This window comes from Haliotis cracherodii, unplaced genomic scaffold, assembly GCF_022045235.1.
Source record: "Haliotis cracherodii isolate W230 unplaced genomic scaffold, xgHalCrac1.p SCAF_1, whole genome shotgun sequence".
Lineage (NCBI taxonomy): Eukaryota > Metazoa > Mollusca > Gastropoda > Lepetellida > Haliotidae > Haliotis > Haliotis cracherodii.
In genome coordinates, this window is record NW_027266264.1 from 74,846,262 (window position 1) to 74,858,829 (window position 12,568).

The 12,568-nt window shown below is 44.4% G+C and overlaps 1 protein-coding gene across 1 annotated transcript; it reads left to right on the top strand.

Moving 5' to 3' along the window:
- The first annotated feature begins 2,480 nt into the window (after positions 1-2,480).
- Positions 2,481-8,892, top strand: LOC139473537 (gamma-interferon-inducible lysosomal thiol reductase-like). Its single transcript, XM_071256202.1, has 5 exons — positions 2,481-2,601; positions 3,269-3,424; positions 4,262-4,339; positions 6,840-6,947; positions 7,830-8,892. Exons 1-5 carry the CDS (start codon positions 2,530-2,532, stop codon positions 8,091-8,093), a joined length of 678 nt encoding a protein of 225 aa, XP_071112303.1. The 5' UTR covers positions 2,481-2,529; the 3' UTR covers positions 8,094-8,892.
- The last annotated feature ends 3,676 nt before the right edge of the window (positions 8,893-12,568 follow it).

Here is a 12,568-nt window from a genome sequence, read left to right on the forward strand (position 1 = left end):
CCTAGGTTGCTTGTTCTAACCCGGAATACCCAGGGCCATTGGCCAGCCTAGGTAGCTGGTTCTAACCCGGAATACCAACGGGGCCATTGACCAGCCTAGGTAGCTGGTTCTAACCCGGAATACCCAGGGCCATTGGCCAGCCTAGGTAGCTGGTTCTAACCCGGAATACCAACGGGGCCATTGACCAGCCTCGGTTGTTGGTTCTAACCCGGAATACCCAGGGCCATTGACCAGCCTAGGTTGTTGGTTCTAACCCTGATTACCCACGGGGCCATTGACCAACCTAGGTTGCTGGTTCCAACCCTGATTACCCACGGGGCCATTGACCAACCTAGGTTGCTGGTTCTAACCCGGAATACCCAGGGCCACTGACCAGCCTAGGTTGTTGGTTCTAACCCTGATTACCCACGGGGCCATTGACCAACCTAGGTTGCTGGTTCCAACCCGGAATACCAATGGGGCCATTGACCAGCCTAGGTTGTTGGTTCTAACCCGGAATACCCACGGGGCAATTGACCAACCTAGGTTGCTGGCTCTAACCCGGAATACCCACGGGGCCATTGACCAGCCTAGGTTGTTGGTTCTAACCCGGAATACCCACGGGGCCATTGACCAGCCTAGGTTGTTGGTTCTAACCCTGATTACCCACGGGGCCATTGACCAACCTAGGTTGCTGGTTCTAACCCGGAATACCCAGGGCCATTGACCAGGCTGGTTCTAACCCGGAATACTCACGGTTCCAGGCTAAAACAACAAAACTGACGCCAACTAAAGCCATTATGCAAAATTATAGAGAAATATACATCAACCACAACTGGTTCAAGTCGGGGAAATCCCTCGAATCTGTTGAATCAGAACCAACAGATTCATAATTTCTCCATTTACTATTAAGATTTAATATAAGTATTTAGCTCAACACTCTTTGATGGGTCACTGTGATGAAGATGTACCCATAAACCTTGTCTGTTTTATATATTATAATTTATGCAAATAAAAACTTATTTCCACCCTGCAAATTGTGTGGGTTTTTTGCACAAGATATGGAGAAATGTCTGGTAAGTTTTCGTTCCCAGCTAGAACTGTAGTACAGGGGAATCATAGTTAGTCAATTTTCAAGTATCTGCCAATCTAAACGATCACAGTTTATGTGTAATTGTGTTATTTGTTGTGTTGTGTGTTTTTTTTTTATTTAACGCCGCAGCAATATTCCAGCTATATGACGGAGGTCTGTAAATAATCGAGTCTGGACCAGAAAATCTGATGATTGACACCGTGAACATCGATCTATGAAATAGGGATACAATGACATGCATCAACCAAGTCACCGAGTCTGACCGCCCGAGCCCGTTAGTAGTCTCTTACGACAAGTATGGGTTACTGATGATCAATTTTATATAGCGTTGTTATTAATGACTCAGGCTTTGTTCTCAGGCTTTACAAAAAAAAGTATTACGGGACATGTTGGGTGGAACGAAAAATAATCCGAGCAGAAAAGAAGTATACGTTTTCGGGCTCTAACTAAATAAATATTGTCTCAAACACAAACCCCAGCCAATCAGTGACTTGGTTTGATTGCGTGTCCTCGTCCATTCTAGGACGACAAGCCCAGGTTGCTGAAGACATATTCTGACCCGGACCTTCACTGACTGAGACAAGCATGTGTTGCTGAAGACCAATTCTGACCTTGATCATCACTTGGGAGACAAGTATCTGTTGCTGAAGACCAATGTCTGACCCTGATCATCACTTGGGAGACAAGCATGTGTTGCTGAAGACCAATTTTGACCCGGATGTCTAAACTACCTCTACACTACTATAATCACCCGCCCAGACATGGTGCAGCAACTCAGTGCCTGGTATGGCAGCGTCTATGTGTGATCCCGTATACGTTCAGAAGTACATACATATTTTCCTCAGAACTTGGCCGAGGACACATTTTCCGCGAAGGGAATGTTGTTCATGCATAAACGTGGCAATATCTTTCAAAGTCTGAAGAAAAAAACAAACAACTATTCATTTAAGTGTGACCTTGCTATTTAAATAGTGTGCATAATAAACTAAGCGGCAAAAGAAAGTATAGGTTGGCAATTTGTAATTTTCCTGAAAACAGCGATAACTAGTGGAAAGTGGGTATTGGGAATATGACTGCTCAGGAACAGGTACCAAAAAAAACACCTCACCCGAACGCGCCACCTTTGACGGCGCTCGTGCGGTGACAAAAAAAAATGGTGAAACAGGTTTCCCGCCTATGGCATAAACTGCACGTGCATGTTACCTGTATAAATGTTATATTATAATTCACAACAAAACCCCTTCTTGTTATTTTTTTTATCGATCATGGAACTCCACCTATACTTTCTTTTGCCGCCGAGTTTATAAATGTCAGTCTATCTGAAAACACTGACCAGGTCAGGGATAGGTCCAGTAAGTGTTATTATGACAAAATCCTGTGACCAAAATGATAAGACCAGGTGGCTGAAGCTAAGGTCTTTAGAGTATACGACGCTATAGCAGTGAGTCTCGTCGACAATGATGGTGTTGAGAGTCGTGTTTGTCGTAGCCGTTGTTGTGGGTGTTGTGTCCGGCGCCGCAGTGTGCAGTGTGAGTATGGGGACAATTCCACTGGGTTGTCGTGCATCAGATGGTGGACCGTAAACAAAAACAATGTGTTAAAAAACACCTCGGACAAATAATTTGTCCTCTGGTTTTACCAAAAGAGATTTGTCATGAAAAAATGGGTTGTGAAAAAATATGAATTATTCGGCGCCTCGTTTCACGGAAAATAATGTTTAGGATCTAAACGTGTTCATAGACTAAACGTGTTTAGAGCCAAATAAATGTTTGGCAGTTTTCCATTTGGAAAAGTTGACCTGGGATTGCCCAGAAAGCAAACAGGGGTATCAGACTTGCATGCTGCCTTATTTATCAAGGCAAAATGACAGTCAACAGTGGTAGAACATGGTAAGTAATGTAAAAATATATTTGAATTAGAGGATATATAAAACTATGATCATGTGATAGGTCACATATAATATATTCACCAGTTTTTCGTGAATTTGTCTAAATATGTTCAGATTATGAAAACATTTTGATCTTCATGTTTGGGATGTGGGTACGAAGCCAGATCTTAGCCCATCCCAGGTGTTTCGGTACTAATAAATAATAAACATGCACAATCTTTGTTTCGGTGTGAATTTAAACACCCTCGCGACAAACCCTGCCTGTTCACCTCACTCACTCACTCACTCACTCACTCACTCATTGACAGGACTGTGACGGGCCCGAGCCGGTTGATGTCGTGACCTACTATGAGTCGATGTGCCCGTTCAGTAGGAAGTTTCTGACAACACAGCTGTATCCAACGATGAAACTCCTCCCCGACAACGTGATGAACGTCACCATCGTACCCTACGGCTTCGCCCATGTGAGTGACATGTTACAACGTTACGACAGTTGGTGCACATGAGTAATAAATAACATGCCGCTTCACTCACGCTGTCTGCTGTCTATATAAGATAACGCTTTTAAACAAGTACGTATAATCAATATATAGTTCATTTGAAAATATTGGTAAATATTTTGTTTTGTTTATTTTCTTCACATCACATTAATTTTCTTCGTACCCGTGAAGATCCGGTTTAGTATCGATCATCAGCAACCCATGCTTGAGGCGACTAAAGGGATCGGGTGGTCAAGCTCGCTGACTTGGTTGATGCGTGTCATCGTATCCTAATCGATGCTCATGATGTCAGTCACTGGATTGTGTGCACCAGGATCGATTATTTACAGACCGCCGTGATATAGCTTTGATTGTGATGTGTGCGGAGTTAAACAACAAACAAACACGATATTGTAACATAGCCACTGAGTATTTCACCCCAAAACAATATCCCTTTTAAGTGTGGGGCTGCAGAGTTCCTACGCCAATTTCAATTTTCAGTAAGAAACTTACAAACAAACTTATCTTCGTATAGAGTAAGATAAAACGAGATGAAATGCGTTAGGGTTTGCATGTACAGTAAACTACGGTTATAACGAACTCAAAGGGACAACTAATTTTAGTTCGTTATAACCGTAGTTCGCTATAAGTACATATACATCATGACTACAGCAAGTAGTCGGGACCAAAAAGTAAGTTCGTTATATCTCACGGTTCGTTATAAGCGTGTTCGTTATAACCGTAGTTTACTGTAGTTGGTTGAGGTGTTGCCGGTGTAGTGACTGAATCACCAAGCCTTACATGTCGCATGTTTAACTGCAGGAGAAGGAGGAGAACGGGAAGTGGGTGATGTACAACTGTCAACACGGACCATCCGAGTGTGTCGGGAACGTCATCGCCGTGAGTATAGTGGACCTTGTCACTTTCTGTATTTCGGGAATGAGTGAGTGAGTGAGTGAGTGAGTTTGGTTTTACGCCGCTTTTAGCAATATTCCAGCAATATCACGGCCAGGTGAGGTGAAATGGAGTTTAATGTCGCGTCCAAGATTATTGCTCTTATATAGCGACGTGCATGTATGTATGTGTGTGTGTGGCTGCTCGTACCATGCCGCAGTTTAACATGAATACCCCACTCAGACACAGTATACTGACTCCGAGCCGACCAGTCCTTGTTTTAGCCCCTTAATGCCGAGCGCCAGATAGGGTAACAAGTACGATCTTTTAACATCTTTTGGTATGACGCGGCTGAGGATCGAACCCCGACCTTCCGCTCTCCGGGCGGACGCTCTACCATTAGACCACGGAGGCGGTCTAGCAATATCACGACGGGGGACACCAGAAATGGGCTTCACATATGGTACCCATGTCGAGAATCGAAACCGGGTCTTCGGCGAGACGAGCGAACGCTTTAACCACTAGACTACCATTTCGCCCCATTTCGGGAATTAAATAAACGTGTTGCAGAAAATGCTGGAAACAATATTTTGTCCTCCGGTTCCACCAACAAACTTTTTCTCTGGAAATAGTAGTTAACGTCTGAGACCTGCATCACCTCGGGATTTCCTCCCACATCAAGCAGACACTGGAATACTGTTCAAAGCATCGTTAAACACAACTCACTACAGACTTTAGATATCTTGAAGCGTAACGTTTCGTGGTTTCACCAAAAGGTTTGGTTCCTTGTTTAAGAGTAGACTGCCTCTGTTGTCTAGTGGTAGAGCGTCTGTCCGGAGAGCGGAAAGTCGGGGGTTCGATCCCCGGGCGCGTCATACCAAAATACGTTAAAATATGCTACTTGTTGTTACCCTGTCTGGCGCTCGGCATTAAATGACTAAAACAAGGACTAGTTGATTGGGGTCAGTACACTGTTTCCGAGTGAGGTATTCATGATAAACTGCGGCATGGTATCTCAGTGGGCTAACACTATTAAATAGGCATTAGTCCGGACTAGTACAAGCAGCCACGCACACGCACACGCACACGCACACGCACACACACACACACACACAATCAAGGACCCGTGAAGATTCCGGGGTAGAATAGGTCTTCAGCAACCCATGCTTGCTGTAACAGGCGACTATGCTTGTCGTAAAAGGCGACTAACGGGATCGGGTGGTCAGGCTCGCTGACTTGGTTGATACATGTCATCGATCCCAATTGCGTGGATCGATGCTCATGATATCAATCACTAGATTGTTTGGTCCAGACTCGATTATTTACAGACCGCCGTCATATAGCTGGAGTGAGTGAGTGAGTGAGTTGGGTTTAACGCCGCTTTTAACAGTATTCCAGTCATATCGCGGCGTGTCAGCTTAATGTTGGAAGAAAGCCCGAAGTGATGCAGGTCTCAGACATTTACCACTTCGGTGAAACCCACAAGCACGGGTATGGTGCTGACAAACCTAGAAACATAATTAGGGCGAACCGGGATTCGAACCCACAATGATAGGTTTATGGCGTGCCCAAGGGACGCAACTCAGCACAGCGAATTGCGGCGCCTTAGACGACTTGGCCACCCGTGCCCCCTCATATAGCTGGAATATTGCTTAGTGCGGCGTAAAACAACAAACCAACAACAACAACCGACAACACACTCAAGATTCAGCTATGTCAGTGAACATGGCCATCCAGTCCAATTTAGTCACCTCTTTTGACCAGCATTGCCCTGAAGGGACAAGCAGCACACACACACGCGCAAGCACACACTTACTTTCATGTAGCTATATAAGTGCAATAATCTTGAACGCGACGTTTAAACCCGTTTCACCTCACCCGTTTAAGAGTAAAAATCGTTGATGCAGTGACAGCAAAAACAATATTTGTTTTTTTCGCCCCCTCAAAAGGATTGGTACCTCCTATCAGAAAAAAAATCGCAGGTGTAGTTGCAGTAGCAAAAACAAACCTCACCCCACTACCTCAGAATATCCGTTATGAACCTATGTCGAAAACGGCGGAAAGTCGGTAAAGAAGTTGTCAATTTTCAGATAATATTATCTTATCGTATGTAGTGAAATTCGGTTATGAAGAACTGATTGTAAAAACGACCCAATTCTTTATTGTGAACTTTTTTATATGGAGCTATGTTGTGATAGAAGCAGGAGATCTAACAGAGGCTCATTCGTCACCACTCGCCCCTTTCCGGAACGTATTCGGCTTTTCCCGGAATAACACGAGTTGGTCACGAATGACAGCGGCACTGTCATTATCAAAAGGAAAAGGGCTTTTAATTTTCAGGAATGCGTTAGTTTAGCCCCGTTTGTACTCGTAATAAGTAATTTATTCTTTACATTGTAGATTAAAAGAGAGATTAAACTCAAAATATTTATCGTGTTCTTTCTTCCTTTTTTGTTGTTGATTTGATATGCGTGTTTGTGGTGTGAGGTCATACATATGTTTACAGGCTTGTGTTCTGAACATGACGTCGTACGAATCCCGGGAGTACATGCCGATGATCAACTGTATGGAGGTGAACACGAGGCACGGGCATCAGATGGAGGCTCTCAGTAAGGTCTGTATGGGCGCCTTACTCAATATTATCATTAACCTTTGAACTTCATCATGACCATCATTTACCGTATTTAGTTTGACAATTCTGGTGTTCGAGTCCAAATAATAATTTCATTTTGTCGTGACAGGACTTATTTGTAAAAATCACAATTACATATCATACATAGTGAGTAAACTACGGTTATAACGAACTCGAGGGGACCACAAATTTTAGTTCGTAATAACCGTAGTTCGTTATAAGCATACATACAGCATATATACAACAAATGGTCGGAACTAAAAATAGGTTCGTTATATCCGTCAGTTCGTTATAAGCGTGTTCGTTATAAACGTAGTTTACTGTACTTAGACAGACCTATACTGAATAAGGGAATAGCGCGCCTCTATATGCAGGTGTATTTAAAGAAGCGGTTTTACCTAGTCATATTGTTCAGTGAATATCTTGGTTATATAATCATCGCCTATATGATGACCGTTTTGTCTGAGGCGCCGAGATTTGCTGTGCACAATTGTATCCCTTTGTCTTTCCATGATCTGGGGACGGTCGGGTAGCCTAGTGGTTAAAGCGTTCGCCGAAGACCCGGTTTCGTTTCCCATGGTTACAATGTGTGAAACCCATTTCTGGAGTCCATCGCCGTGATATTGCTTGAATATTGCTAAAAGCGGCGTAAAACCATATTCACTCACTCTTACTATGAGCTACATTAAACTGACACACTGTAATATTACGGAAATACTGTTCAAAGAGAGGTCAAATCACTCACTCACTCACTCACTCGCATATTGAACTACAGATCAAAGAGAGGTGCACTCACTCATTCACTCACTCACTCACTCACTCACTCACCCACTCACTCACTCACTCATCCACTTCTGTTGACAGTGCGCCCTGGCGACCAACATGTCTGAGCCTGAGATTCTAACATGCTACAACAGTACCGAGGGAAGTCAGCTCCACTACCAGATGGGACAGATCACCCACGCCGGCCACATCCACTACGTGCCCCACATCAACGTCAACGGTCAACACAGCAAAGTGATCCAGTACAACGCCTACAACCACTTGCTGGAGGTGGTGTGTCAGCTCTACAAAGGACCCGAGCCTGCAGCATGCAAGGCGAGGCAACAAGCAACACTAGTGGGGTAGCCGCATCAGGAGAAGGTGCAGCTATCTGTCTATAATGTCTAGTGTTGTACGAGTACTTGTCAAACCTCACATACATAACGACACTTTACCTAATTAAATCAAGGTACAATGCCGTCCATGTTACGACGATAATCACAAAAATATACGTAAAATGACCATCTTCATCACAATGAAGTGAACAGGTTGAATGAAAATTCAGATGTTGATAAGGATGATGTTGAAGTTGCTGCTGTTGCTACTGCTGCTGATGATGAGGCTGTGATGACGATTGAAATAATGATGGCGATACTTGTGATGATTATCATAATAGTTGTAACATTATCATAATAAATGTGATGACGACGTTGAAAATTATGATAGTGATGGGGATAAAAATGATAACGATGATTTAATTTGACGACAACGAAGAAGTTGAAGACGATGGGAAACGCCGATGATGACGAGGCAGACGATCGGGATGATGCTTCAGTTTTGAAAGACATTGCAATTTGTGCCATTGTAGATCTACATATAGGAGTATTGTCACATCAGAGCTCCAGCCTTTCGTACACGTGTAGGTCTACAACCCTTCCAGACAACGGCGAGACATTGAACATGGATGGAAATAATAGTATACATGGTTTTCTGTCTACCTTCACTTTCAAACCATGTGACACTTTATTGAAGGATAAGACCTAAGACTAAGACCGTTATTTACAATATTTTATTGCTATGGAAAAGGTGTTCCATCTTTGTTCGTTTTGCATGTGAGGTATAATGCTACACCATATATGCTGATAAACCGGTCTCACACACCAGATGTATTATTGTTTGTTTGTTTGTTTGTTTAACGCCACACTCAGCAATATTACATTCATATGATGGCGGTCTGTAAATAATTCAATCTGGACCAGACAATCCAGTGCTTGAAACCATGAGCATCGATCTACGCAAGTGGGATATGATGACATGCATTCAGCGGGTCTGACCACCCGATCCCGCTAGTCGCCACGACAAGCATAGTCGCCTCATACGGCAAGCATGGGTTGCTGAAGACCTATTCTACCTTCACGGGTTATTCACGGCTGTATTAAATGGCCTTATACGGATACTTGTTATCTCCAAATATGATATGAAATTGAATGACAGTAGAACGTTTGGTTTAAGACGTACGATGTCTTCATTACGTTTCTAGACCATAGCGCTTCTAACGGATAGGGCGTCTGTGAAGGTCGGTGGTTCGATCGGCTTGCCGCGCCATACCCTTAGAGGTTACACACAACCATATGTTTTCCCATAGACTTCTATAGTAACGTTATAATTTTTTTTAAATAACTAAGCATTCAACAGCTATTACATGTACGTGTGTGCACAGTTTGGCCTTAGAGCAGCAATAAAAAAATAAAAAATGACTAGCTTAGTCAGCTCCTTTTCCGAGTACCGGAAGCTAAACACAACACCCCCAGTTTCGCACCAAATGTCACCTACTTGAAAATAGCTGTGGTCACATTCAGCATAAGTCATCATGTTGAAAAAGACAGTACTAAATATAGAAAAACATGGTCAGTTTTACTAACTGGATGGATGTACATTTGAAAGACATAAAAATCTTACGGAATATCCTCCAATCACAGCCTGCAGATATCTCTCGATCTGCACTGAAGGCGAAAACCGCACTGTCCAAACTGGTGTTGTAGAACCTAGACGTTAAAAGATGGTACTTGTTGTTACCCTGCCTGGCGCTCGGCATTAAGGGGATAAAACAAGGACAGGATGCCTCGGAGTCATAATACTTTTTCTCGCACGCACACACACATACACACACACACACACACACACACACACACACATACGCACGCACGCCCGCACGCACGCACGCGCGCGTTGTTATATAAGTGCAACAATCTTGAAACCCCTCCTCTGATCTCGGCCACCGGCTTGGTATCACAGTATCACAGGACAATCTCACTTCACACATTGTATCCACGTGGGCAATCGAACGCAGGTCTCACTTCACACATTGTATCCACGTGGGCAATCGAACGCGGGTCTCACTTCACACATTGTATCCACGTGGGCAATCGAACGCGGGTCTCACTTCACACATTGTACCCACGTGGACAATCGAACGCGGGTCTCATTTCACACATTGTACCCACGTGGACAATCGAACGCGGGTCTCATTTCACACATTGTACCCACGTGGACAATCGAACGCGGGTATCACTTCACACATTGTACACACGTGGACAATCGAACGCGGTTCTCATTCACACATTGTACCCACGTGGGCAATCGAACGCGGGTGTCATTTCACACATTGTACCCACGTGGGCAATCGAACGTGGGTCTCATTTCACACACTGTACCCACGTGGGCAATCGAAAGCGGGTCTCATTTCTCACATTGTACCCACGTGGGCAATCGAACGCGGGTCTCATTTCACACATTGTACCCACGTGGGCAAGCGAACGCGGGTCTCATTTCACACATTGTACCCACGTGGGCAAGCGAACGCGGGTCTCATTTCACACACTGTACCCACGTGGGCAATCGAACGCAGGTCTCACTTCACACATTGTACCCACGTGGGCAAGCGAACGCGGGTCTCATTTCACACACTGTACACACGTGGGCAAGCGAACGCGGGTCTCATTTCACACATTGTACCCACGTGGGCAATCGAACGCAGGTCTCACTTCACACATTGTACCCTCGTGGGCAATCGAACGCAGGTCTTGCATCACACATTGTACCCACGTGGGCAATCGAACGCGGGTCTCGCTTCACACATTGTACCCACGTGGGCAATCGAACGCGGGTCTCATTTCACACATTGTACCCACGTGGGCAATCGAACGCGGGTCTCACTTCACACATTGTACCCACGTGGGCAATCGAACGCGGGTCTCACTTCACACATTATACCCACGTCGGCAATCGAAACCAGATGTGAGACAGGGTATTCCAGAAGCTGTAACAATGTCTGATACATTTCACATTATTCTTTGGCATATTGTGTTATTAGGCAATAAGAAATTTTATAAACACATGTATTGTATCAATTGATTGTCTGATACATTGCTGAACAATTACTGTTATATTTTCAAGAAAATATAGAAATGATTTGTGATATATATACATGTAGAATGAAACACGTCTGAAATGAGAATACACATTTCCAGACATAATTATTTGTGTATTGGGAAGAAATTAAGTGTATTAAGGGGTCAAGAATATAAAAATACATCAGAAATATACAACGTAAAATGTACAGAGAGAAGGAAACGGGTAATTGTCATGTGGGACAGAGAGAGGGAAACGGGTAATTGTCATGTGGGAAAGAGAGAGGGAAACGGGTAGTTGTCATGTGACACAGAGAGATGGAAACGGGTAGTTGGCATGTGACACAGAGAGAAGGTAACGTATAGTTGTCATGTGACACAGAGAGAGGGAAACGGGTTGTTGTCATGTTGGACAGAGAGAGGGAAACGGGTAGTTGTCATGTGGGACAGAGAGAGGGAAACGGGTAGTTGTCATGTGGGACAGAGAGAGGGAAACGGGTAGTTGTCATGTTGGACAGAGAGAGGGAAACGGGTAATTGTCATGTGGGACAGAGAGGGAAACGGGTAATTGTCATGTGGGACAGAGAGGGAAACGGGTAGTTGTCATGTGACACAGAGAGAAGGTAACGTATAGTTGTCATGTGACACAGAGAGAAGGTAACGTATAGTTGTCATGTGACACAGAGAGAGGGAAACGGGTAGTTGTCATGTGGGACAGAGAGAGGGAAACGGGTAGTTGTCATGTGGGACAGAGAGAGGGAAACGGGTAATTGTCATGTGGGACAGAGAGAGGGAAACGGGTAATTGTCATGTGGGACAGAGAGGGAAACGGGTAGTTGTCATGTGACACAGAGAGAAGGTAACGTATAGTTGTCATGTGACACAGAGAGAAGGTAACGTATAGTTGTCATGTGACACAGAGAGAGGGAAACGGGTAGTTGTCATGTGGGACAGAGAGAGGGAAACGGGTAGTTGTCATGTGGGACAGAGAGAGGGAAACGGGTAGTTGTCATGTGACACAGAGAGAAGGTAACGTATAGTTGTCATGTGACACAGAGAGAGGGAAACGGGTAGTTGTCATGTTGGACAGAGAGAGGGAAACGGGTAGTTGTCATGTTGGACAGAGAGAGGGAAACGGGTAGTTGTCATGTGGGACAGAGAGGATGAAACGGGTAATTGTCATGTGGGAAAGAGAGAGGGAAACGGGTAGTTGTCATGTGACACAGAGAGAGGGAAACGGGTAGTTGGCATGTGGGACAGAGAGAGGGAAACGGGTAATTGTCATGTGGGACAGAGAGAGGGAAACGGGTAGTTGTCATGTGACACAGAGAGAAGGTAACGTATAGTTGTCATGTGACACAGAGAGAAGGTAACGTATAGTTGTCATGTGACACAGAGAGAGGGAAACGGGTAGTTGTCATGTGGGAAAGA

Excerpts from the sequence above, each read along its gene's own strand:
- LOC139473537 (XM_071256202.1), top strand. The coding sequence starts at position 2,530 with ATGATGGTGTTGAGAGTCGTGTTTGTCGTAGCCGTTGTTGTGGGTGTT. Across the intron at positions 3,425-4,261 it reads TACCCTACGGCTTCGCCCAT|GAGAAGGAGGAGAACGGGAA; the intron begins GTGAGTGACATG and ends GTTTAACTGCAG. Across the intron at positions 6,948-7,829 it reads AGATGGAGGCTCTCAGTAAG|TGCGCCCTGGCGACCAACAT; the intron begins GTCTGTATGGGC and ends TTCTGTTGACAG.